This window comes from Cervus elaphus, chromosome 6 (genome assembly GCF_910594005.1).
Source record: "Cervus elaphus chromosome 6, mCerEla1.1, whole genome shotgun sequence".
NCBI classification, from domain to species: Eukaryota; Metazoa; Chordata; class Mammalia; order Artiodactyla; family Cervidae; genus Cervus; species Cervus elaphus.
The window spans coordinates 43,476,995-43,504,756 of record NC_057820.1 but is presented as its reverse complement, the minus strand read 5'-3'; the positions used below and the strand labels follow the sequence as shown (position 1 = coordinate 43,504,756).

The 27,762-nt window shown below is 37.3% G+C and overlaps 1 protein-coding gene across 1 annotated transcript; it reads left to right on the top strand.

Annotated features, from left to right (window-relative positions):
* Positions 1 to 196: 196 nt before the first annotated feature.
* On the top strand, positions 197 to 27,113 carry SRP72 (signal recognition particle 72). The gene is made up of 19 exons (XM_043906690.1): positions 197 to 352; positions 2,185 to 2,305; positions 4,309 to 4,432; positions 5,743 to 5,886; positions 5,966 to 6,077; positions 7,606 to 7,637; positions 8,926 to 9,050; positions 9,144 to 9,201; positions 13,422 to 13,553; positions 14,413 to 14,541; positions 15,469 to 15,541; positions 17,068 to 17,132; positions 18,393 to 18,488; positions 19,361 to 19,464; positions 19,603 to 19,680; positions 20,477 to 20,614; positions 22,824 to 22,861; positions 24,250 to 24,409; positions 25,122 to 27,113. The coding sequence occupies exons 1-19, from the start codon at positions 244 to 246 to the stop codon at positions 25,297 to 25,299; spliced, it is 2,016 nt and encodes a 671-aa protein (XP_043762625.1). The 5' UTR covers positions 197 to 243; the 3' UTR covers positions 25,300 to 27,113.
* The last annotated feature ends 649 nt before the right edge of the window (positions 27,114 to 27,762 follow it).

Here is a 27,762-nt window from a genome sequence, read left to right as displayed (position 1 = left end):
ATCCTTTTCAGCCTCCTCCTGGGGTCCGACGCCTCATTCCTCCAGACCCGCTTTATATAAGGTGTACCAACTCTATCTCCGCAAAGTTCTAGCTACAAGAACTACCACCGCTGTCTTCGACGCTGACTCCGGGATAGGGACGCTTCGAACTCCGAAACGCTTAGCAACCCCCGGCTTCCTTCTCCGCTTTCCCACCTCCGAGATCCTCTTCCGGGGCAGAGGTCGGCTCGCCTCTCCTCCAAGATGGCGAGCGGCGGTAGTGGGGGGGTTTCGGTGCCTGCGCTTTGGAGTGAAGTGAACCGTTATGGCCAGAACGGTGACTTCACGCGCGCTCTCAAAACCGTCAACAAGAGTAAGTGTCGGGGCAGAGCCGGGCGGGTGGGAGGATGCAGCCCCCTTGCGACGCGCGCGACAGTCTCCGAGCAGATGCGGGAAAGGGAGACCCCAGCCGCCCGCTAGGGCAGGAACGTCCAGCGGGCGCGGGTCGCAGTCCATTTGTTCAGCCCGGCCAGCTCTGGGTCCTGGGTGGCTTAGAGCCACGTGTACTTCCCTCTTTAGCTCCCCCCGCGAGAAGCGAGGGAGGGATTTAAAGAGACCGCAGCTCCCAACGTCTTCTGTAAACTGTTTTTATTTTACTCCGTTGTTTTCACGCCTTATTTCGCAAATACTCCACGTTGCCTGCTTTTCGCTTTCCTTGTAATGGAGTGATCAAGACAGTATTGCTAAGGGAGCTTTTTCTTTTGGGCCCCAGCGCGGGGGAGGAACCTGCACACGTAATTTGGAAACTAGTGCTGACGAAGTGGAAGCTGAACAGACTCAGGGTAGAGGGAAGGGTTGGATCTGGATGTTGGGCCTGTCATTGCCACAGATAGAATCCCTCCAGCGTCCCTAGACAAGAAAATGTGTGTGTGAAAGCACTAACATTTGAAATAATGTTGCAAAAAAAGAAAGGTGTATTCTGTTTTTTGTCCAGTAACTCTCGTTTTTCGAGTAAACTGTCTTCGATGTGACGTTCAATTCATTATATTCTTTTATCATTTACTACCTAACTGTAATATAGCCATGCTTTTTAATGCTCTCTGTCGTTCTCAATTCTTTACTGAAGATATTGCCTGTATTTGTTCGGTTTAGAAATGTAGTTACCTGGACAGGGTTTGACTGTTCAAAGCAGTAATAACACACCAAGGTATGTCTGTAACATACAAGTATGAATTTTCAATAATCTATTGCTGAGTTAATGTGAAAAGAAGTGATTGTGCCCACAATGCACTTTTTGTGATTTCACACATTGAGGAAAACAGCTACTAATGAGAATTATTTGATTCTTGTTTTGAATTAACTTTGGCCTTTGGCTAGGCCTGCTACCAATATTAATCATCACTGTAGTATTTTGCAGGCATTCTTTAATCAGCAAGGGCTGTCAGTTTGTTCTCCAATATATATTTTCTTAATTGATAGAAAATACTCTGATTCTTAGACTAAGAGTTGAATTCCTATAGTTGCCCAAAAGCAGGAGAAGTGATCCTAGTCATTTTGACACTGAACAGTGCTTTAGCATTGACACTTTGCCAACTGAATTCTTCCTTGTATTTCTTTCTAGTTACATTAGCTGAAAAGGGAAATTTTGAATGGTGTTTGGAAATATTGCCAGCAAAATAAATTGTATATTTTACAGTATACAAACAAACACAGTTTATTTATACAAAGTATTCTCATGTAATTTTCTTAATAACCTTGTAAAATAGGTAATGCTTTCATACTCATTTTGCAATCAGAAAGTTGACATTTGGCAGTCAAAAGACTTGCCCAAGACCTCAAGGCAGTTAGTGACAAACTTATAATCAAACCTGTCATTTGCTGGTAAGTTCTGTGTGAACTTTTTTCTTTCTCTGTGAAGTAATAAAATATGTAGGATATAGTATGCGTCCCAAGATGAAAAAGCAATAGAAAATAGCGTCATTCTTTATTTCACTGTACTTTTTTTTACATGCATCTTGAGAAGCTATCTCACTGGAAAGGCTAACTAGCCCTCCTTATTGTCACTTCTTAACTTAAAGATCAGCCATTTAAAAAATATTTTGACTAATCATTTTTGCTGCAGTAAAATTGGTGTTGTAGCTTCCTTAGGTGGAAATGTGCAAAGCGAATGGATTTAAAAATTGCTTCCCTAAAATTGCTCTCTAGTACTGCAGATCAACAAAGATGATGTTACTGCCCTGCATTGTAAAGTGGTTTGCCTTATCCAGAACGGAAGCTTCAAGGAAGCCTTGAATGTCATCAACACTCACACCAGAGTGTTTGCCAAGTAAGTGATTTAATTAGTTGTTTGTGCACGTTTACCACAGCTATAACCATTTCCATGTCCCCCCATTATTCAGTGATTTTTTTACCTTTTTCCTTCCTTTCCTCTTTTTTCCTCTTGCTTCCCAGTGGTGTTTCTGAAACTGGAAATAGCAGTAGTAACCTCTGTTCTGTCATGCCTTAGGAGCCTTTTCTTTACACCTGTCTTCCCTTTGAAGGGAAGGGAAGAAGAAGGGAAACTCTGGAGGGGCATGGGCCATAAACAAGAGTCATAAGAGTTCTTGAAGGATGTAGGGAGAGCAATTCGGCAGAAGTTTAATTTGAAAAAAGGGGTGGGGGACAGAGGAGGGCAGAACACATAGGGTAGGGATGTGTAAGTCAAGACCTCTAGGGTGGTTTGGCAGTCTTAGCCTGACCTCTGTGTCTGTCTCCTTTGAGAACTGTTTAGGTGAGTATGATCTAGGCCAAGATCTTTCAGAGTTCTTTAGCAGTCTTTAGAATATATAGTAGTTTTTAAATTTTATTACTGTTTATCATTATTTTGGGGTTGCACTGGATCCTGGTTGCTGTGAAAGCTTTCTCTAGTTGCAGCCAGCAGTGACTACTCTCTGTTGCAGTGTGTGGGCTTTCCCCTGTGCTGGCTTCTCTTTTTGCAGAGCACAGGTTGTAAGCACACAGGCTTCAGTAGTTGCAGGGTGCGGGCTCGAGAGTGTGCGAGTCAGTAGTTGCAGCGCATGTGGGATCTTGGTTACAGGACTCGGGATCAGTGAAACCTGTGTCCTCCTGCATTGGCAGGCGGCTTCTTAGGCGCTGCATCACCAGGGAAGTCCAGCAGTCTTTTATTGTTATTTCATTTTTCATTTCGTGAAATGTGCACTTAAATCTGAATTGTTACTGTAATTTCATTTTTCTTTAGTTATGCCTAAGCCCCAAATGAAATGTGTATTGAAATGAAGGTTGTATCATATTTATTCTTTAATGTTTATAAGGTACACAACAGTGTACTATATACTTCCTCTTGTATGAGAAAAGGATATAAGAATTTCTGTGTGTATTTTTGTGTGTTTGCAAAGACAAACACTTGATGCAGAAGCAGTAAATAAAAATAGTCAGTTGTAGGAGGTGAGGGGAACACAGTAGATTTGAATAACAGTGGAAGTAAAACCTTTCAGTGTATACCTTTTTGTTTTTTTACTGGGGCCAACTGAGTGTATTACAGATTAAAAAAATTTTTTTTTAGACTTTACTAAAAATAAAAGGGTAATCAAAGGAAGCCCCAATAAAAGGTATACTGTTTTCCTGTAATTAACATGTTTACACTAAAATTCAGTGTTTTGATTTTGGGTGATTTTGTGAAGTGGGGAAGTTTTCAAATAGTTTTTTGTTAAGTCTAGTGAATAAAGGATATTGCCATCTACTTGATATTGGTTCTTTCTTGTGGATTATGGTTGAAACTTCCAAATGAGTTTCATCTGTGACATTAACGTAGATGAATTCTTAAGTCTGTGTGCGTAAGGAGTGGTTTTGTAGTTGTGTGTTTACCAGTTGTTCGGTTACAAGTGCTATGCTCCTTTAAGATTTCTAGTTACTTTTTCTTTGCTGATTATTTACTTCTTTAACAAGTTAAAACAGCATTTTATGGCTTATTATTTCATTAATAGATTTAAGAAACTTATATAACAACCCATTTAAAACAATGTTGAGATTGTCTTTATATGTAAAACAGTTTTTTTTTAGCTAATTCAGAATTTCATTCTTATAAATTTGTTTCAAAAGGCCAGTAATTCAAATAAGAATATCCATGAAAACAAGAGAGCCTAAGGAAATGAATGTAGTATTTTCTGTCACTTTTGAGCTGTCTGATTTTAGACAAGTCACTAGCGTTTGTCATCTTATTAATGATTCAATAACTTAATATGTATCAAGTGTGCTTAGAGCAGTATCTGGCTTACAGCGGGTGCTCTGCAGTGTTAGCCAATAATCACATATTGGTTTTTCCTTTTTCAGTAACTCTCTTTCCTTTGAGAAGGCATACTGTGAGTACAGGCTGAACAGAATTGAGAATGCCTTGAAGACAATAGAAGGTGCCAACCAGCAGACAGACAAACTAAAGGAGCTTTATGGACAAGTGGTAATTACTGCTTTAAAATCCCTGTTTGACAGTCATCCTGAGTGAACGAGATTCTGACTAGAGCAGGGAGCGGGGATGAGGAACCCCAGCCCATCCTGATGATCCATTAAACTTGCCACCAAACCAGTTCTTGAGGTTTGAGCATGTTTCCTCTCCTTGATCTTCATACGAGCAACTGCATATATAGTCTTCTGTGAACAAATGACTTCCTCTGGGTAATTGGGAAATTAAAAACTATCCTATGAAATTTGAACTTTGTAGTTGGAAAGATGAAGGCCAGTAAGTTTATATACTATAGTTTTGAAGTAGTCTTTATAGTTTTTAACTGGTATTTTATTCTAAGTGTAAAATGAACAAAATCATGATGAATAAGAATTTGGATGAATTCAGATAGTTCATGAAATCTCTGGAAATACCTTATTTTCAAAGAGTTTTGAGACATACAAATAAGCCTAATGTAAAGTAGTGTTACTTATGATAAGAAAACAGAAATGTTATATTAGAACTAGCAAAACCCTCTTAAAATTTTTTAAAATGTCAGTTTAGGGCAAATAATGTTGTATTGAATTATCTATTGTCCCTAAAAGATAGTGTTAGTTTAACAAAGAAAAATTTGGGTGCATTTATGGATTATAGGTCCATAAAACACTTCTCATGTAAGCTGGGTTAGTTTAGGGTGAATGCCTGCATTTTGGTATTGATAAAGGGTACCCATCTTTGCATACATGGTAGACTAATTGACCCAGATTGGCAGTTCTCACTGCCCTTTGAGAACAACTTGAATAGAATAAACAAGAATTATGTTGTGTATACTTGATACTACCTAATACAATAGTTGGTTTCTGGGAAAGGGAAATGAAGATGAAGTATAATGAACCCCTAGAAATAGTAAGCCCTTTTGTTAACATCTAATTTTGTTCCTGTTTACTAGGGCTTAGTAATCTTCTGGAAAATTTTTTTTTATTGCTGAGTCAGACTTAGGTAGCAAGGTTGATTTCTGCAGAATGATTTTCTTTCACAACCCACTAAGACACTTACCTAACCTCAAGATGGGAGTTGATACAATGGCTTTTCTCACTGAATCATGCCTACAAATATGCAGTATAGTAGAGATTCATTGCAAGTAACTTTGGGGAAATATTAGTAGCATGCAGAACTAATTGAAAAATTGTGAAGGAAAAACAGTTAATTTCCCACATTATGTTGAATTAGGTTTCTTATATAACAGTTCCAAAAGGGGTTTATACGGGGTCAGGGATATAACACAATACTTGTCTTCTCTGATTTTTGATCTGCTATTTATCTCTTAGTTATACCGGTTAGAACGCTATGATGAATGCCTGGCTGTATATAGAGATCTTGTCCGAAACTCCCAAGATGATTATGATGAGGAGAGAAAAACAAATCTTTCAGCCGTTGTTGCAGCTCAAAGCAACTGGGAAAAAGTGGTTCCAGTGAGTATCTCTGTATACGCACACAGCCGTGAAACGTTGTTCCTGTCTGGTGTGTGACTGGTGTTTTGCTCTGTGGCAGGAGAACTTGGGTCTGCAAGAAGGCACACACGAGCTATGCTACAATACGGCGTGTGCTCTCATAGGACAAGGCCAGCTGAGCCAGGCAATGAGAATTCTGCAGAAAGCTGAAGGTTGGACACTTGTTAAAATTATGTGTAAACATAACATGCATATAACTTTGCAAAGTATTTCCAAAACCTACATTTGATTTCTGGGATGTTTTTAAGTAGAAATTATTGATGCAGTGGAAGTTTCTCAGACTCCATCTAGCCCTTCTCTTAGGATCCTGACTGTGTCTCTCTCATGGTCTCTTATCCTTAAACCAGTCTTCTTGTCCATATTCAACCACGCCAAACCTTAAGTTTGAGTAGTAGGTTTTTGAACAAGTTGCTGTGAATGGTAAACGCAAGTTAACAGAGTTAATAAACATTTGGTAAATGTTATCATTATTATTGGTATTAAGTACACAAGTATAGTAACAGTATGGTATGCCTGTGTGTGTGCCTCAGTATACACTACATTTGTTCATTGATAACACTATTTAAGCACGTTTTCACTCCACTTAGTATGTTTCCATATACAGTACCTGTATACTTGAAAGCTGTTAATTAAGAGAAAAAGAAACTAATTTATTAGAGAACTTATGACTGGTCTCAACTCCTGAAATATTTTGACTTGCTTCTGCATACATATTCCTTGGAAGCTATGAAAGTGATGTAGAACTGCAGTGAATGATAGGAAGGAAAAAAAGATGAAACAGGGTCTGGTTTATTAATACTGATGGTTAAAATAAGGGCCAAGGTTAGAGCACCATGAGGCAAAAACTACGTGTAAGAATTATGATTTCTGGATCATACCTAGATTGAAGTGATATGTATGAGGACACCCTCATACATAGTTTGAGGTTTGAATGTAAAAGTAATAGAGGCTTTGCAGTGGGCAGTTTGAGGCAGTGTAGCAGATTTTGAAATTTGCATACCCTTTGATCTAAGAATTTCATTTCCAGAAATTTAAGGAAAAACTGGATACCTTCATATATATATATCTGTATGAATGTTCATAAGAACAAAAATTAAGAAACAGGCATTTCTGTCCTATTAGAGGACTAGCTAGTTTTATTATAACCGTAGAATAGATAACCACAGAATAGAATAACCATGTGGTCATTAACAGTATTCATGTTAAAAATAAAAATGTAGATGTATCTTTGTTATAAGGATGTCCTTAGTATATTAATGGGGGAAGGGAGGTTTCAAACTAGTAGAATATCCCACTTTCATTTAAAAATGCAACTGTGTATTTACATTAAAAACAATAGCTGAAATGCTAAAGAATGGTTACTTCTGGCTGGCAGGAGTATTAGCTTTATACTTTTCTATAACTGATTTTTTGCAGTCAACGTTTGTTACATTTATAGATTTTAAATTCCCTTAACAATTTTTTCACAGGGATTACAAGTGAAAGAAAATGCCAAAGAGCAAGAATAATCAAGGATTGATATTTATGTAATATGTTTGATGTTAATGATAAATCTCAAATGTGCTTGTTATCAAAATTATCTTAAATCTTCTGCCTAAGAATTTTGTTTTTGCTTGTTGGAACATAAAAGAAATGAGAGTTACCCAGCAATGTTAATTTTAAAAACATTTTTTCCTATAGATCTCTGCCGCCGTTCATTTTCAGAAGACTCTGTAAGTATTCCACTGTGGTTAAGCCCAGATATTATACTGTGGCTAATATAAATTTGTAGTAGACTTCTTTGTAGTATTTACTGAATTTTTGAAATGATGCTGATTCATTAAATAGGAATCACAGAAACCCTCTGGGATCTTATTTGATGGAATAAAATCAACAAAAACCCTTATTTGATGGAATCTCTTAGGGTGAGAAATTATAATACAAAAATTTTATATGCCTTATGCATTTCATTTTATTTTATTTTTTTTGCATTTCATTTTAAATTCATATGAATATAAATTCATTCTCCTGTTTTAGATGTAGGGCTCAGGTCTTTGAGTAAGGGTCTATTTGTGGGAATTCCAGGCATATTTCTTACAGAATTCTACACTCATGATCTCCAGGGTTTTTTTTAAGTGTAATAGTATTTTAAAGATAGTCGTGAATTACTTTCATTACAGAATTGTTTTTTCACTGATCTCTTACTGTTTGCTTGCTCATACCTAATTAGATAGTAATTTTCTTTAGGAACTTACCTTTGTCAAGTATTTCTGAGAATTCAGCATAGTTAATCATTGAAGCCAGTCTCTTTTCTCACTCATAGTTCATGTCTTACCATAATACTTAAGTTTTATTATTTTCTTATCAAACACAATGGCATAATGTAATTGGAAACAAATGCATCTGACACTCCTGGTAAACATATTCTTACCAGGTGAGAGTAGGAATGCCAAATATGGCAAAAAAGAGCAGCCTCCTAGCCTTGAGGATTCACTGTGTGTGGGCATCAGTCAGCTTCTCCAAAGGAATGGAAAATATAGATTAGTCTGGGGCATCAGTTAAGAGACTTGCTACTTTAATTACAGAGTTAGTTTCAGCTCTTGAAGTTCTTTACGAGTGATAATTACTAGTTAAAATTTTGTAATCTTTGGATTAGAATTAGATTTAAGAGTAAAGCATTCTGAAAATGTTTCTATGAGAAAACTGTTTATAGAGTTCAGGGGTATTGTTGTAAAAGGTTAAACATGCATGCTGGTTTTTACTGTTTTTTAATTCTTAGGTTTTAAAGAATAGAAATGATCAATGAATAGTATTCCTGAACTTGTTACCATGTTCTTCCAGAATCTTTCTGTCATTCTCATTTAAGCTTCCCTGTTTTGATGGCAATTCCTCAATTTAACGAACTGACTGTATAGGAAAATTCCTGAAAATTATATATTTTCTTTCGGTTTATATAGTCTTTTGAATATGTGGATCAATTTGGAGAACTTATCGGGGAATAAATTTTCTTCTTTTGCTTAGGATGGGACTGAAGAAGACCCCCAGGCAGAACTGGCCATCATTCATGGGCAGATGGCCTATATTCTGCAGCTTCAGGGTCGTACAGAGGAGGCTTTGCAACTTTACAACCAGATAATAAAATTAAAGTAAGTGAATTATAAAAATGAAGTGTCTTTTATAGGGGGTAAGGTTTCTTTTTAAAGGTATCTTCCTTTTTGACGTTACTTTTTTGTTCACAGACCAACAGATGTGGCATTGCTAGCCGTGATTGCAAATAACATCATTACAATCAACAAGGTATGGACTATCCATGGTTTCCCCACACTTATATCTTAACACTAGAAGCATATTACCCCAGCCTTGTTCTAGGATAGGTTTTTCCATGACGAAGTCCAATTGCAGCAAAATCACAGTGAGTGAGTGAGTGAGTCAGTGAAAGTCGCTCAGTCATGTCCTACTCTTTGTGACCCCATGGACTGTACAGTCTATGGAATTCTCCAGGCCAGAATACTGGCGTGGGTAGCCTTTCCCTTCTCCAGGGGATCTTCCCAATGCAGGGATTGAACCCAGGTCTCCCGCATTGCAGGTGGATTCTTTAACAGCTGAGCCACAAGGAAAGCCCAGGAATACTGGCGTGGGTAGCCTTTCCCTTCTCCAGGGGATCTTCCCAATGCAGGGATTGAACCCAGGTCTCCCGCATTGCAGGTGGATTCTTTAACAGCTGAGCCACAAGGAAAGCCCAGGAATACTGGCGTGGGTAGCCTTTCCCTTCTCCAGGGGATCTTCCCAATGCAGGGATTGAACCCAGGTCTCCCGCATTGCAGGTGGATTCTTTAACAGCTGAGCCACAAGGAAAGCCCAGGAATACTGGCGTGGGTAGCCTTTCCCTTCTCCAGGGGATCTTCCCAATGCAGGGATTGAACCCAGGTCTCCCGCATTGCAGGTGGATTCTTTAACAGCTGAGCCACAAGGAAAGCCCAGGAATACTGGAGTGGGTAGCCTGTCCCTTCTCCAGTGGATCTTCCTGACCCAGGAATCAAACCGGGATCTCCTGCATTGCAGGTGGATTCTTTACCAACTGAACTATCAGGGAAGCCCAAAAATCACAGTGGAGAGCGTTATTTAACTCTCATAATGATTCTGCAAGGTTTGTTCAAATAATAGAACTATTTTGTAGCTATATACACTGGACTTTAAAATCTTACCTTTTCCCATTATTTATTAGAATAATCATATTCTATATGATTATATTATTATGTTAATATAGCTATAATATTTCCCTTATTCTCATTATATGGAGAATATTTGTTAGAGAAGTAAATTGTTTAGCCTTTGATTCCTTCATCTAGTATGTCTGAATGCGAGTTTTCTGTGGATAGTTTTTGTCTTTCTAGTGGCTTTTGTTTTGAGGGAGAAGAGCCATGGGCAGGTTTTCTCTTTCTCCACCACCCTCCTCAATCCAAGCCCTGAGTAAAATATTACAAGCATGTATATAAACAATCCTAATGAGTACTGTGTGAGTCAGAATAAACACCTGTTGGAACATTGTTTTAATGGGAAGATATTTCAAGTTCAGATTTGAAATTCAAGTCAATAGAAAATGAGAAAAGTAACAGTTTCTTTTGGTAGGCTGTGTGATTTTCCAAGCGCCAGCTTATTTCATCCTCACAGTTACCTCTTTAGGTGATAGTACTTGTCTCCAATTTGTAGAAGTATAATCTGAGGCTAAAAGGAGTTAAATGACTTGTATAAGATCACAGCCAATAAGAGGTAGAACTTGGATTCACATTCTAGTCTGACTCCAAAGTGCTGTCCTTCTAGCCATGAGTGGTATTTCTCACCTCATTTGGCAGAGATTCAGAGGGTTCACAGGTGTGGGATAGTGGCATTGAAAGGTAGTAATTACAGGATGTTGCAGGCCGTTGTCATGATGTAGGTTTCCAGAAATTGATGCTGGCATTTGATTCTTAGCAGCAAGATCTACCTGCTTATGTTCATGAACAATTTGAAATGCTAGTGAGGACAAATTGTTTTTAACTGATATATAAATAGTGGGGAGGAGTGTGTGTGAAGTACTAAATATCTCAATCTATTAGATTAGTGCAAAAGTAATTACGGTTTCAGACCCTGAATTTTAAATCCTTATAACTAGGCCAACACATCTTTATTAATAGGAAACATTACAGTCAACACATTTTTGCCAACGAGAAATAAGTTTGTTTATCCCTAGAGCATAAAAATTCATGCTTTGGGATTTGATGAATTCTTGGAAAGCATTTTCTTCATCCTGCTTGCTGGTTGTGGAAGTGTTTTCCTGCAAAAAGTGGTTGAGGTTTTTGAAGAAGTGGTAGTCAGTTGGCAAGAGGTCAGATGAATATGATGGATGAGGCAAAACTTTGTAGCCCAATTCGTTCGACTTTGGAAGCATTGGTTGTACAGTGTGTGGTCAGGCGTTAACACGGAGGAGAACTGAGCCCTTCCTGTTGACCAGTGCTGGCTGCAGGCGTTGCAGATTTCGATGCTTCTCATCAATTTGCTCAGCATACTTGTCAGATGTAATGGTTTCACTTGGATTCAGAGAACTGTAGTGGATCACACCAGAAGCAGACCACCAGACAGTGACTGTGACCCTTTTTGGGTGTAAGTTTGACTTTGGGAAGTGCTTGGTGCTTCTTGGTCCAGCCACTGAGCTGGTCATTGCTGGTTGTTGTATAAAATCCACTTTTCGTTATATGTCACAATCAGAGAAATACTTTGTTGTTGTGTAGAATAAGAGAAAACAACACTTCAAAGTGACGATTTTTTTGATTTTCAGTCAGCTCATGAGGCCCCCACTTACTGAGATTTTCCACCTATCCAATTTGCTTCAAATGCCAAATAACCATAGAATTGTTGGCATTGAGTTCTTGGGCAACTTCTTGTGCAGTTGTAAGTGCATCAGCTTCAATGATCCTCTCATTTGGTCGTTGTCAGCCTCCAATGGCCTCCCACTGTGCTCCTCATCTTCAAGACTCTCGTCTCCTTTGCAAAACTTCTTGAACCACCACTGTGCACTGGATGTTTATTAGCAGTTCCTGGGCCGAATGTGTTGTCGGTGTAGCGAGGTGTCTCTGCTGCTCTATGACTCATTTTGAACTTGAATAAGAAAATTGCTCAAATTTGCCTTTTGTCTACCATCATTTCTATAGTCTAAAGTACATATGAAATAAACAGCAAGTAATAATTCATTAGCAAAAACTATAAAGCAAGAAATGTGCATTAAAATGATGTATAACATAACTGCATTTATTTAAGAGTTTATTCAGTATCAAATAGCAAAGTTCAATAATACAAAACCAAAATTACTTTTGCACCAACCTGATAAATATATTTATATACTGAATTTTTCTTCAGTCAACATTTCTGAATTTTTCTTTAGTATATTGCTGAATCCATTAGGTATTGCAAAATAAATACGAACCATGGTCTTAGTCATTGTGTAGTATTAAAAATCTCATTCTGGTATTGAAAAAAATTATGCACATTTAAATTTCTAGTCAGATACTTTGTAACTGTGGTATTTGGTGAGAAAAAAGATCTCTGAGTTGGCTAATTTGAGCAGAGCCTTGAAGGAGGGATATGATTTGAAGGCTAAGCATTTCCCGTGCCTAAGCATATGCAAATAACTTTTGAGGGGACAGTGAGAGAGCAAAAGATACATACACGGTAGCTAGTTTCAAAACAGGCTAGATTTATTGATGATCAAGGTGTGGGAGTCCTCAGAAAATATAAAATTTTATTAAGTGCCATGATGGCAAAGTTGAAGAGAAATCTGGCAGTGGCATGCATGGTGAATTTAAGTATTAAAATAGTGACATAAGAGTACCTACTAGAAATATGGTTTCTTAAGGATTTATATGTTTCTTGCTATATGTTTAAAATAATTTAACATTGGATTGAAGCTTCACACTCAGAAAGTAAAATTTATTTTAGATTTCTTCTTTGCCTCCTTTTAGTCTTTAGTAGAAAACCTGGTTTTAAAAGCACAGTGATAACACATTTGCAAATAAATATTTAACAAAGCTAGGATGCTATGCTAGTAGACACTCAGATGTCTGGTTGTCCCTCTCAGGGTGCAACGTGACTTAGTTCCTTCCATTCTTACACCATGTCATTTGTTTATGTATGACAGTATGTCAAAGAGGAGTAAGTTAGGTTACTTATCAGTCATCTAAATGCTTAAGATAGTTTGTAGAAATTACAAATTTAGGTATTTTTGTAGTCCTGATTTTCACTGTAAGATTTGTGCAGTCCCTCTGTACTTTTCATTAAAAAGCTAAAAACAGTCAGTTAATAGTGGAAAGGTAAAACCAAGAACCCAAGCCAAATTTATATGCATCATAGTAGCATAGGCACCTCAACCAGGTATATTATCTTCCAAGCTGTCTTGTTGTGTTAACATAAAATAAGGCCTTGGAGTGTTGAAAGAGTTGAAGTCTAAGATTGCTATTAATGATGAGTGAACTTTTCTTTGTCAGGACCAAAATGTCTTTGACTCCAAGAAGAAGGTGAAGTTAACCAATGCAGAAGGAGTGGAGTTTAAGCTTTCTAAGAAACAACTGCAAGCTATAGAATTTAACAAAGCTTTACTTGCTATGTACACAAATCAGGTAGGTAACAGAATTCTGGTCCCCCTGACTAAACCTTTTGAAATATGGTACGTGATCCATAATGGGTGTATCAGTCCAGTCTGTATTTTCATTTCTTGTCTTTAATTCATGCATACTTCAGAATGTCATGTATCATAGATTTTAACTATTAAATAAGTAATTTGCCCAATTCTTTGTAAAGGTGTGCAGTTGGTGGCTTCTAAGAAGAAAACACTGTTCACAGCTGTAAATGAGATAATTTTCTCATTACCTTATTTCTAATTTCTCTGAATTAAAGGAAAAAAGCAAAGGTGCTGGTCATGAGTATAAATTTAAGAGCCATCTTCCATTATAGTTTGTGCATAATCACCTGAGCTATAAATGAGGTCGATTCTAACTCTCATGTGTGTAAATTCTAGTTAAGTTCTGATTTTGTACTCTTCTAGAGCAGGGTTTCAGTGGACTGAGCGGCAGTAACGTTTTCACTATTTAGAACTGAGTCATATTGTTCTTAAATAGTTTAGCAGGAAATACCTGTACATTTTGTTGCAAATGAAGCCAGGGTGACACTTAATATGTGTGTGCATTTAAACAAAATTCTGGAATTTAAGCATCCAAAGGAATATTTAGGACTTATTTTTCCTAAATGCTTTAAGAACCTGTAGTTTATATTCAGTAAATGGAAATCTTTTTTTTATAAGAAGAAATTGAGGCTACTGTAAACCACCTCTCTCGCCCTAAGTGGTTCTTCACCTATGATTTTGTTTGAACTGATTTCCTTCCACCTCCCCTATGCTTCTTTTCCCTTTGGTCATTGACTTAGTGTTTGATTTAATTAACCAGCTTATGGTGGGGTGGGGTGTGAAATACTGTTTTTCAGGCAGAACAGTGTCGCAAAATATCTGCCAGTTTACAGTCACAAAGCCCTGAGCGTCTCCTTCCTGTGTTGATCCAAGCTGCCCAGCTCTGCCGTGAAAAGCAGCACACAAAAGCAATCGAGCTGCTTCAGGTAAAAGAACTGAGCTTTTCCTGAACTGTCAGATGGCTGCAGCCTTGTTTCATTTTCATCATGTCAGAATAATGTAAGCCTTATACATTTCATGGGCAAATGATTAAGTATTGATAACATACCACTAGATACATGCCAGAGTGTCACTTTAATTAATTCTTGGGCTGCAGCTTTCTTTATATAAGTTTGCGTTAGTAAATGTTTGCCATAAACTCTGAAGAATGCTTTTTATTTGGAGATCAACTTAACAGTAGTTAATGATTTGTTAATGGAGAAGAAAATGTCAACCCACTCCAGTATTCTTGCCTGGAGAATCCCATGGACAAAGGAGCCCAGTGGGCTACAGTCCATGGGGTCGCACAGAGTCGGACATGACTGAGCGGTTGACACACACAGACAATGGTTTGTTTTAGGTTTAAAATACCAGTAACGTATTCTCTAGTTAAAGCCCTGATCCAGAGCACCAGTTACAGAGATACTGACTTGATTTTCAATTAACTAGAATGAAGTGTTAAATCACATTGAATTTCCTGAGAGTAGACCACACTGGAAAGTTGGACAGTGTAAAATTAGGACCATCTTCAGGGGAAATGTTGCTGAACAGGGATAAGGAGTAAGGAGTCATAATTTTTTTTTTTTTAAGTATCTTAAAAAAAATCTGTGCAGTAATCTTATTACTATTTTTCTGTTGATGACTTCTTAGAAACTTGATGTTATTGCATTTAATAATTTTGAAGCCAAGAGCATAATTTTGAAGCCAGGTGGGTATCGAATAAAATTTTTTCAGATTTAAACATTTTTTCTGAAACCAGAAATTTAATATTTTAAAACTAGATTTAAAATTTTAATAAAGCTGAAATAAGCGGTTAGAATATGTATGCTTAATTGTGTAAATTAATGTGATTTTTTTTCCCCCCAACTATTTAGGACTATTCAGATCAGCATCCAGAAAATGCTGCCGAAATTAAGCTGACCATGGCACAGCTGAAAATTTCCCAAGGTAGCCGTGATTATTTCACCATGATCAACATAATCATGTTAACAGAAATATATGGTTGGAATGATTCTGAAGTAGTTGTAGACTATGTGATTTTTAAAATTTTTGCATCATGGTGAAGCATAATGCTGTTCCAAATACACAGCTAGATTGTAGGAGCTCCAGATGTAGTAGTGAGTTTAGTAGGCCTTTTCTTGGGTTAATTCGTAAATTGTTAGAATGTTTCTCCAACTATGCCTTGAAAGTCTGTAGAAGCAAAGAATTCGTCTGTTCTATACTTAAATTTCCCAGATGTGTATGTCTCGCGTAGAAATGCTTATGTCTGTCACATGGTAGTGTTTGCATGAAGTAAGTGTGACTTTTTCATCCTAGTTTTCAAATTTTCTTATTTAGTCCTTTATTCTTCTTTTATACTTTATAACCCATATCTTTGGTAGAAAAGAGGCAAGGAAATTTAATGAGAACTTAACATTTTTGAATCTTAAAACTAGTAGCTTTTTGTTTATGATTTTGAACCAATGTTGAGTGTCTAGAGCTGTGTTGCCTCTATTTGGTAGCCACTATCCATGTTTACGTTTAAAATTAGACAAAGTTTAAAATTAGGTTCCTCAGTTGTGTTGACCACATTTCACAAGTTTTGTACCCAGCATGTGGCTGGTTGGACTGCACAGATGGAGGATGTTTCCATCATCACAGAAAATTCTGGCAGACTGCTGTCAGACAGCTCTGGTGTCAGCCATAAACCAGGAGGTGTATTCTCAAGGGGGTGATGATTGGTTTGGTGGAAGCAGAGGATTGAAAAAAATCTTTTGGATATTACGATGGCTAGAATGAAAATTTCATGGGTAGAGGGGATGGGAGTTGGCAAATGTCTAAAAAGGCTTCTTAGTGGGGTAATAATAATGAAAACCAGGTTGAGACCAGCTTCCCCTTTCTCAAATTTCTTATCTTAATCTTTTGTTTCTTTTTCCTTTTCCCACCTCTCTTTTTTCTTTTTCTTGCTTTCCTCTTTAATCTTCTTTTCTCACCCAGTTTTCAGTTTTGTTGTGAGGATAATTTATCATACTAATTACTGAGAGTGAATGTGTCATGGTTTTTGTTTTGTGGAAAGTTTAACTTACTAAGGTTTGCAATGAATAGAAACTAGTGTTTCAACATTGTAGGACTACTGTCCATTGCGCTCATACCTACAGTAATGGTTTCAAGGCCTTTAAGGAAGGACTCCTACCTTTAAGTTACCCTCTGAAAAGAGAGAAATAGAATTCAACAGGCTGAGAGTTGGGAGACTTTTCAGATAGCAGTTCTGTCATTAACTTTGTGGGCATGAGCAAAGTATGTTGTTTCTTTAGGATTTAATTTCCTTTGTTGGCAAACTGAGTAAATATTGATAGAATACATTATTTCCAAGGTCCCAAAGCTTGAGTATTTACAGATGTTCGAAAATACGACTCTTAAATTTTCTGTTTTCTTTTTTTCTCCATGAGATGCTTTCTTCAATTGATGCTGAATTTTGTTTTTGTTCTCTTAAGGTAATATTTCCAAAGCATGTTTGATATTGAGAAGCATAGAGGAATTAAAGCATAAACCAGGCATGGTGAGTTTATAACTAAAATATTTTAAGACTGAAAAAGTAATGGAATTAATATAAGTTCACAGGTGTATCTGATATTTCTTTGTTTTCACTTTAATTTCTGCCTTTTTTCTTTTTTAATTTCTGCCTTTTTTATATATATTCATAATGTAGAAGTAGTATTTAAAATAATAGCTTTCTGGTATAAATTTAATTTCATTTTATGCTTTGCTTTAGCATTGATTTATTACTAAGTCAAATGTGTCAGGAACCATTTAGGCCTTGTATTACCACTGAAAGCCAGCTTTAAATAATCTAAGACCATATATAGGGCATTTCTTAGCCTATTATTTTATCATGTCTTCAGTTTTGATTTCTTTTGAGTTAAAACAGTTTGGTAATAGTGACCAACAAATTTAGGTTTTAGTTCTCTGATTATTCAAGCATCACAGGTTTAGATCACTAGTATAGCTGTGAACACATCTGTTTCAAAGTAAAGACTAATTCTGTGGTGGTGGTATGTGCGTTTATTGTATAGGGACTGTTTCATTCTCCAGCACAGCTTGTTTACAGTAAACAAGTAAATGTATAATAGTGTTTTCTCTTAAAGAATCTTACTTTAAGACTGGACTGTGATTACTTTATGTTAAAATCAAATATAATATGTGGCTGAAAATAACGTTTAACATCTGCAGGATGTTTTGTTTCTATTATCTTTTTTCTAATTAGTCTAGCCAGAGGCTTATTAATTCTGTTGATTTTTCCCAATGATACAGCTTTTTGTTTGTGCTCCTTTTTGTCCTTATCTCCTATTGCTGCTTCCCCTTTCACTCCACTCCAGCTTCACAGGCCTCCTTGCTGTCCCTCCAGCACACTAGGCACGCTTGCGCTGGTTTTATAAGGCTTATCATGGGAGCTTAGCCATGCTAGTGCGTTTATCTCCGTGATCATGTCTTGAATGTCCTGTCTTATACTATATAAACTAATTTTCTAAGTGCTTGTTATCAACTTCTGTGTTTACCTTGTTGTGGACTGGTAACAAACAATTTGTCAACTGGCCCTAGAGGAGGTGTTTTTTTTGTAGGTAACCACCTTTGTATTTGGAAAGCCCTGTGTTCTTGATGTTTCTAGTTACATGCTAGCAATTTTTACAGTGGATTGGGTACTAGCAGAGAGCCTAGCAACCTTTATTTGCTGTTTCTTTAATGTTACTAGTTTTCAAAAAGTTTATTCTGAGAGAGATGGAGGAATTCTGTTCACTCATTCATGCCTTTGGCTGGGCAGGTGTCTGCATTAGTGACGATGTACAGCCATGAGGAGGATATCGATGGTGCCATCGAAGTCTTTACACAGGCCATTCAGTGGTATCAAAGCCATCAGGTAAGTAAATGGGGTAAATGTTATAAGGGTGCATTTTTGCATAAGAATAAAAAGTTACAGTAATGATTTCATACTTAAGGCAAATTGAAACATTTCAACTCAGTGTTTAAAAAGTGGAATGCTATTAGACTATCATTCAGTTTTTAAGTATAGCAGGTCCAAATAAAGTTATTAGAAGTAAGAAATGGCTGCAAAATAAAAAATCTTTTTAAAAGCAGAGTTATATTTTCTGAAGCTCCTTCCTGAGTGAATGTATGTGTGTTTGTGTGTGTAATCTCAAGAAATAAGAATAGTAATTGTACATGACTGCATATAAAAGAGCTCATCTTTAGTGGCTCTCTAGGGTAGAGCCACTAAAGCAGAGCCCATGGATGGTAGTGGTTGATGGAGCAGCAGTACCTGGAATGACTGTGTGTCTCTAATAGGAACAGCCTCGTTTTTTCCAGTATGGGTCTCTGCATAGGCAGTATATAATTATACACACAGGTGTGCATACACACAGGTGACATGAATACTGTTAGCACTGTTAGCAGTGAAGAGAGATCAGTGTTCTAGGAAGTATTATGTTAAATTAATGTTTGAGAACTATAATGAAAAACTTTTAAGATTTGATTATGCCGTAATACTTATAGTTGTAGACAAGACAGTTTAGATAGAGATGGATTGTATCCCGAATTCTTAAATCAGTCTTCACTTATACTAATTTATCTGTCCCACTGTGTGTGTGTGTGTGTTTGTTGTTTTGTGCATTCAATAAAACTTAAGATGAGAAATTTAATGAATAGGTCCATTTTAATCTAGTGAATAAAACTTCATTGACTTGCTAGATATGTAGCTTAAATTTTTTTTTTCTTTCTTTATTGAACCTATAGCCCAAATCTACTGCTCATTTGTCCTTGATAAGGGAAGCTGCAAACTTCAAACTCAAATATGGGCGGAAGAAGGAGGCAATTAGTGACCTAGAACAGCTATGGAAGTAAGCTTTGAAGGGTGGAAGTGTAGAAATCCAAGTTTTATTGCTCTTATTTGACATGTGGGAGTTACTTTGCTTGTTTATATTACTTTCTCCGGTTTTATAAACTGTTCAGTGACTTTTTCTTATTTCTTCTTTTAGACAAAATCCGAAAGATATTCACACCCTGGCGCAGCTTATTTCTGCTTACTCACTTGTAGATCCTGAGAAGGCAAAAGCGTATCCTTTTGATCTTTCCAGACCTCTCTCAAGTAGTGCACCAGATCTCTTCCCTTACCTGTTTTGACCAGGGCCTTTTTGTTATAAATTTCAACAAACAAAACCTCTCCTCTAACTAGTAAAAGCAAAAATGAGAATTTATCAATCACTGTGATCTAAAAATACAGTGATATTCAAATAGGATACAGTTTGATCCGTAAGCAAAAATGCAGTCAACAAGATGCAGCTTATATCTCTCCAGATTCAAGTAGAGTAGGAAAAAAAGCAGCAGCAGCATATTTTATTGGGTGGTTGCACATGATTCTGCGGTGTCATTCTGATTAATGCTCCTCGCTCACTTGCCCATCTCAGTTCCTGATGTAAGAGAGGGTTTAGTGCCCTGATTGGCTGAGTTTGGGTCATGTCTGTTACCTCAGTATGGGTGTGGTCCCAAAACCAACGTGGGATGGTGGGTGCTGAGCAGCCGCAAGTCTAAACCTTTGCAGTGAGCAGATCTGTTTTATAAGCATGGTAACTATTTTGGAACAGAGTTTTTATTAAGCCACCACTTTGAAGTACATTACCAAGTTAAGGAATAGATGATTATAACTCCTTTCCCAAGTTCTCCTTTCACAATATAGTACCTTTAATTGACCTTATGATCTGCTGACTTATTATTCTATAGAAGACTTAATGTTTTTTTGATGAAGGGACCCCAAAAAAAAGACTGTTTTCCTATTGGCATAGATACATTGGTAAAATATAAGTGTGTATATATATATATTGTCTTCCTGAACGAACTCTTGTTCTGTCACAGTCTTAGTAAACACTTGCCCTCATCGGATAGTATGTCTCTAAAAGTAGATGTTGAGGCTCTTGAAAATTCTCCTGGTGCTACGTATGTTCGGAAGAAGGGTGGAAAAGTTGCTGGAGACAATCAACCAAAGGAGCAAGGGTAATGTTTTTTATTATAATATTTATTAATGGCAACTAAGTTATGTGAGGGATAAAAAAATGCATTCTTGTAAAAATTCCCTGTGAATAAAGTTTACGTCCCTTTTGTTTCCTTTCTCCTTTGCTGTGCCCAGCTTTTTGTCCTTGTTACCCGTTCCTCTTCCCCACCCAGAATTTACCTCTAGTACTAATTTAGTGTGCATACATCCAGATCTTTTTCTTTGTGTTTACACATAAAACTGATCTAGGAATACTTTTCTTGGATTGGATTCTTTTCTGTTTTTTTATAGAAACGGGATTATATTGTATTTAACTGTTTTTGAACTTTCTTTAATAAGTCTTAGAGATTTTTCCATGTTCTCAATGTAGACATATTTTATTCTTTTTGTGCATAATACTGGGCCTTCCCTGGTGGCTCAGATGGTAAAGAATTTGCCTGCAATGCAGGAGACCCAGTTTCAGTCCTTGGGTTGGGATGATCCCCTGAAGAAGGGGATGGCTGCTCACTCCAGTGTTCTTACCTGGAGAATTCCATGGACAGAGGAGCCTGGCGGGCTACAGTTCATGGGGCCACAGAGTCAGACATGACTGAGCGACTAACACATGCGTAGTATTCCATAGGCTAGATGTGCCCGACTTAACGTTTATTTACCTGTGGGTTATTGATCTACATTTAGTACATGATTTAGAATTCTAAACCAAAGTTCAGATGAGGTTCATTTTGCTGATTTGGAGGAAACATTAGGCAGCTTCAGTAATTTATAAGAAGTCAAATTCTGATTCTTTCCTTGTTCCTATGCATTGTCATCTCAAAATAGCAGAGGCCTGCTAAATAAAATGTTCCCTTAAGGTTCTGTTTTTGACTCAGGATAAATAGAGAATGGAAGAGATACACCACTTTCCCGATTTTGTGACTTTCATATATTTTCAGTCTTTTCTCCTTTTTTGAATGACTTAAATTCCGATTTTTCGTAACTTAAGAAAATATGTATCAGCAACAGTATATGATTGGCCTCATTATGAGTCCTGTCCTTGTTCCTTTTTAACTTAAAAGTTAAATAAGGAATTGGAGTGTCAGTGATAATATTGTTTCAAATTTCTTTTAATCATTGTCCTAATTTCAAGCCTTATTAAGAACTCCAAAATAATGAATTCAAACCAGATCTTGGGGGATTTTCATATAATGCCTATTTAAATATTTTCAGGTTTTTTTGTTCTTTTTCTTTTTCAAAACAGGGCTGGGTAAGAACATACAGTTCTTTTATAATCCTTTAATCTTCTTTGTCTTTTCCCTTAGACAGTTACTAAGATATTCATTGACTCAGTTTCAGCAAAGTACTTTCACTAGGCATTATTAATGCTTTTTTTTGTACTTTATGTTGACTTTTCGATACAAAGGTTTAATTTCTTTTGAAGTTATATTGTGTTGCTGACAGAAAATAAATCATTGTCCTTGCCCTCAAAAAACTTCAGTCTAGAAGAAAGAAAGAAGCAGCAGCTGAAAATAAAGGTTGCATGTGTTGTCATATGCAGGCATAGAGGAGTACACTAGAGGAAATAGTCCCTCCGGGGACACTGGGATTCAGGGAAGGCTTCATGGAGGAGGTGACTGTGTTGACTCTAGAGGAAGATGAGGATGAGATAAACAAAATGTGAGCAATAGCAAAGAAGTGAGAAATGCAGAGACTCTTTGGGAAATTGCAGATATGGTTGTGGAGTATAATTTGTAGAGAGACAAATCCCTGTCTGCCCTTTTCCCACCCAAGGCCACAACTGATGTTAACTTACCTTGCATATCCTCCCAGAAATATTCTTTGCTTGTGTGGTACTTGTGCATATTCTTCTGGCAAAGATTTTAGATTACCTGTTTACTAGTTCTGCCAAATATAAAGTGATTTACCACAGAACTGTAGATTTTTGTGCTTGCACAAATTTCTTTCTACATAGATTTAACATGTGCCAGTGTAAATTGTATCTCTTCTGTGAAAACAGTTGTCACTCATTTTCTAAACCACCTTCCAAAAACTACAGTATTTGAAGCTTGATTAAATTTAACCTGAATAAATATCCAAATTGTTTCATTAGCTTTGGTGTGGTGACACCAAATCTTAAACTCCTTTATGATAAATTACCTAGCTCAGTCTTCTGCTCATGCTTAATGCTCTGTAATTATTTTATCACAGTGATAATGATTTTTCTTCTCTTTGTAGACAGGGAGATTTGAAAAAAAAGAAGAAAAAAAAGAAGGGTAAGGCTTTTTTTTTTAAATCTTGATTTAAAAAGCTATAAAATAAAAGCTTAAGGTTAGCCTTACGTAGAAATCTTCTGATATAAATAAACTTGTCCTCTTATATCTTTGAGGAACTGAGTTTTGACTTGACTATGGCTAACATTTATTTAAATTTCTAACTGTAAAGAATCCAGTTCTGAAGTTTGCCGGAATTCAAATTGTTGCTCTAGTAACATTGCTCTTTTGCTGTGACTGTGAACAGGTTCTTAACATAGCTTCCTGAGTTTTTCATCTGTAAGATGAAATATGATAGTACACACCTCATAGGATTAAATAAGATACCGCATGTAAAAAGCTCCTAGAACAGTGCCCGACACACAGAAAGCTCTTACACAGTAGAGTGCCTTTGGCTACAAGTACCGTAGAACTCCATCAAACTGGCGTAAGAAAGTTGGCTGTTTGTGAAACTGACAGTGTAGAGGAAGGTTAGCGTTGAGGTTGGTTTAGCCAGTAGTCATTACCTTTCTGTTCTCCTGTGCTGTCCATAAAGCTGAATCGCCTTAGAGTAATCAGATGTTTGTTGGAAGCAGGGCCACACACGTGCTATCCAGAGGACGAAGGGAGCCTCCCTGAGTCTGGCGCGTCTTCCCCGTTAGCCCGGCTGGGGCAGCATGGGTCCCCGCGCAGTCCTGGTGCTGCCGGTTAGACTGCTTCCCCAGGGGCTGTGCCCGTGCGCGCCAGTATACACCTTCTGCCAGTATCCTTTGTCTCCCAGTCTCACCAGCACTGGGCGTTCTTCTTCGTTGAATATTTTATCCTTGAAATTTTTTTCTTTTTTTGGCTATACTGCATAGCCTGTGGGATCTCACTCAGTTCCTTGAACATGACCTAGGCCGTGGCTGTGAAAGCCGAGAATCCTAACCACACCAGGGGAGTCCCGTGTCCTTTTTATTTTTAATCAGTGAGGTCAAGCATCTTTTACATGGTTAATGACTTTTATTTCTCCAGGCCTACTCTAATTACAGCTATGCCCATTTTCTATATATGATTTACCTATTGATTATCAAAAACTAATTCTATATTAAGGATATTAATTCAGTTACGTAGTATTCAAATGTTTCCTTGTTTTGTTTCTTTTGAGAGTATCTTTTACTAAATGAGAATTAAAATTTTTTTTAATACAGATACACCTATGAGATATTATTAGGGCTTCTGAATTTTGTGTTATGCTTAGAAATAAGGCCTCTTCTGCTACTAGATTATATAAATAAAACTTTTCTCAGATAAAAAGTTTATTATTTCAGTTTTAATGTTTAGTCCCAAGTTTGGACACAGTGTTTAAACAAACTATCTCGAAAACATTATGCACAGATCTCTCATTTCTTTATCAATTAATTGTTATACAGGAAAACTGCCTAAGAATTATGACCCAAAAGTGACCCCAGATCCAGAAAGATGGTTACCAATGCGTGAACGTTCCTACTACCGAGGAAGGAAGAAGGGTAAAAAGAAGGATCAGATTGGAAAAGGGACCCAGGGAGCAACTGCAGGAGGTTCCTCTGAACTGTAAGTCACTGCTCCCCAGTTGAGCACAGGTTGCTTCTTTCTGAGATTGACTCAAGGTCATTAATAAGAAATTTTTAAAATATATTTTCAGTATGAGAGTTATAGTCCGATAGCCTTTAAAGAATGTTTTATAATATGGTTATGTAGAGGAAAGAAACTGTGTTGCTTCTGGTTTGGTTGTATTGTAAATACTAGGATTGTAGGATTGTATTGCAAATATTGGGATTATAGTACCTTCAAAAAGAAACTCAGTACACTGAGTAATTCAGGTAACTAAATATCTAGATAAACAAATAATTTGACTAGAAGGCAGAATTTAAAATGTTACTAAATGAGTTTATTTCTACATGGTAGGATTATAGATCATTAAAAGGTTTTGTTTTCTAATCTTTCTAAAATTTGACATGTACCATCTATTAACTTTTAAAATTAAAAAGCAGTAAAAATGGTATTCAAGGAAAAATGGACAGGGAATTGAGGAACACAGCTGAGAAGAAAACGTTGTGTGGGGACTTCCCCCATGGTCCAGTGGGTAAGGCTCCACGCTTCCACTGCAGGGAGCACGGGCTCCACCCCTGGGCAGGGAAGCGAGATCTCGCCTGCCGTGCGGCACAGCCAAAAGAAAAAGAAAATACATGCGGGAGATGGTGAGGGGTGGTTTCCTTTGTTGAGTGTATGAATGACCAGCACTTTCCTGATCTGATGATTTCAGGGATGCCAGTAAAACTGTGAGCAGCCCGCCCACCTCGCCAAGACCTGGCAGTGGAGCCACAGCGTCCACATCTACAAGTAACATCATACCCCCACGACACCAGAAGCCCGCTGGGGCTCCAGCAACAAAAAAGAAACAGCAACAGAAAAAGAAGAAAGGTGGGAAAGGTGGCTGGTGATTAGAACATTCTTGTTGCAGGCCATTTTTAAACTAGCCTCAGTGACACAAGGAACGTAAATAAAGGTAACACAGCAAGAAGCACAGAGCTGCTCCCTCTCCCATCCCTACATTTTCATGAAATTGTTTTGTTGTGCATCAAACAGAAAAGCATCTTCCTTCAAACTCTGCCTAGTCAGACGGCCTACTTGTACCACCTTGCTTCGCACAGATGATGAGGATGCAGAACAGTTGGGCATTTAACCCACCTTGATATCCGTTGCATCCTTTCTCTTTGTGTGCTGATCTGGTATTATTTTCAGTTTCAGAAACAAGGCATGTTACCCAACGTTTCCTAGGATACAAACAGAAACTACTTCTGTTTCAACTAGAGTCCAAAGATACTTGTTCCTTCAAGTCCCATTTTATGTCTTAGGAAGCCTTAGGAGACTGAAAGTGGAGTCTTCTGAGCATTCCAAATATCTGCTTAGAAAGAGCATGTAATAAAAGGGACCTTATTAATACACTGGTGTTTTCACTTCACTTCATGAGTGGCCACAAAAAAACTAAATTAAATGTCTTGATTATTCTGACTGTAAATTCTCTCTGTCATGTGATATTGGAATATGGGCTACTAAATATATGTGGTAATGAAAAGTATGTGTATGTATATACATATATACACACACAGATATAAAGTAGGACTTCTTTATGCCCCCATGTCATTTTTAAATTATAACATTATGCTGATTTAGCACTATCAAAGATATCAAGAGAAATACATCAATGTTGCAAGAAGTTGACACTTAGATGCAGTGTGCTGAGGTCAGATGGATTTGGACCCTCTTGGTCAGAAAGATTTAAATGGCCCCTATCGAGCATGAACATTGACTTCCAACATAGAGGCAATCAATGCCAGAGTTGAGGAGTAGGCAGTATTAAAGCTTAAAAGAACTGTTTGGCCCAATTAATAGATCTCAAATGACTCCTCTTTCTAGTTGCGGGGCATGACCATTCACACCCTTCTCAAAGTAATGAAAGTCAGCCCGTGATATCAGTGTCACTTTGTTCTTGCCTTGCTTATAGGTCACTTTCTTATTAAACAGGTGTGAGGCAGACACACTGGCATGCCTACCCAAGTTAGTGTTCATTTTATGCTGCCCAGGATAGCATTCAGTTTAGACTTGCAAGTATTTCTTGTGATCATTAGTGCTCTGTCCTTGTTAATGAAGTGCTGCTGTGTTTAAATGTACCTGCTAAAACTTTACAGGGTTTTTTGAAAGTTTTTCCTCCTTTTCCAGAGTAAGAAATGTGGTGCTGCCTTTCTGTTTAACATAATCTGTGGTGGCATCTAAACAAGAGACCCTCTTGTATGAATGATTTATTATGGCATTATACTTTCTGAGCTCTCAGAATAGTCTTTTGGTAAGAGTGACAGATACTTATTCCTTCTGAATATAAAGCCCACTACAAAAGTAATTGTTAGTAAATTTATGATTTTAGGATTCTGTTAAATTTCTGTAGAAAGGATAATCAATTCTTAGGTTACAGAATTTTGGTGAAATTTATCCATCAATAAAAATTTTGACCCAAGGCACAACAGAGAAATTTTCAGTTCTCTATTTAGTCATTGTAATTGCTAGTTGTTGTTATCATCAATCAGTACTAAGCAACTGGAACCTCAGTTCAAATAAATTGTCATTGTCAAATGAAGTGTAAACACCTCTGTTAACTTCCTAGTAATTATTTCTTCTTTTGGACAGGTCTTTAACTCATGACATATATACTTTTGTATATATGTGTGTGTGTGTGTGTACATTTATAAAAAACCAATATGGATACATCCATTCACTGTGGCACATTTTAAAATAAAAGAATGTAGCAGTGAGTATGGATTGGCTTAAGATGTTTGGGGGTATTGGCATTTTGCAGAGGCATCCTGCTAGTACATCTAAGGATTTTTTAAACTGAGCATCTAAAATTACCTCTTGCCCCTTCTTGCAAAGCCAGAAAGTTAAACTAAAGTATTGAGAGAACAGAATTTTCACTGAAAATTCATCATGTGGATACCTGTACATAACCAAATTGAAGAGTAAACATTTTTTAAGTTTTGGCTTTTGAGGGGAAAAAAAGCTGACACCTTTATTGTCTTTGAAGAAGGGGATCACTCAGGAGCTCTGTTGGGCAGGCTTCCCGCTGCGCAGATGGTGCTGGCTTAGCGGATGGCACTTCCAAGACTACTTCGGAAACTGCTAACCTTAACAACAACTTAAGAACTGTTGCATCACTCAAGCTTTCTGAAACCTGTTCATTCCTTTAAAACCTGTTAGAAACTTGGATCTGATGAAGCAAAGTCGGCTCACCACATTTAGATGATTTTGTTAGGTTGTGGACCATACTGAAGAGTGCGGTTGAACAAAATAATAAAAAGGACCATCCCCATACTTCTCACACCATCTTTGCAGAGCCCCGTGGCTCTTCTGAT

Coding starts and splice junctions, on each gene's coding strand:
- SRP72 (XM_043906690.1), top strand. CDS start 244: ATGGCGAGCGGCGGTAGTGGGGGGGTTTCGGTGCCTGCGCTTTGGAGT. Junction 6,078..7,605: donor AATTCTGCAGAAAGCTGAAG/GTTGGACACTTG, acceptor TTTTTCCTATAG/ATCTCTGCCGCCGTTCATTT. Junction 13,554..14,412: donor TTGCTATGTACACAAATCAG/GTAGGTAACAGA, acceptor ACTGTTTTTCAG/GCAGAACAGTGTCGCAAAAT.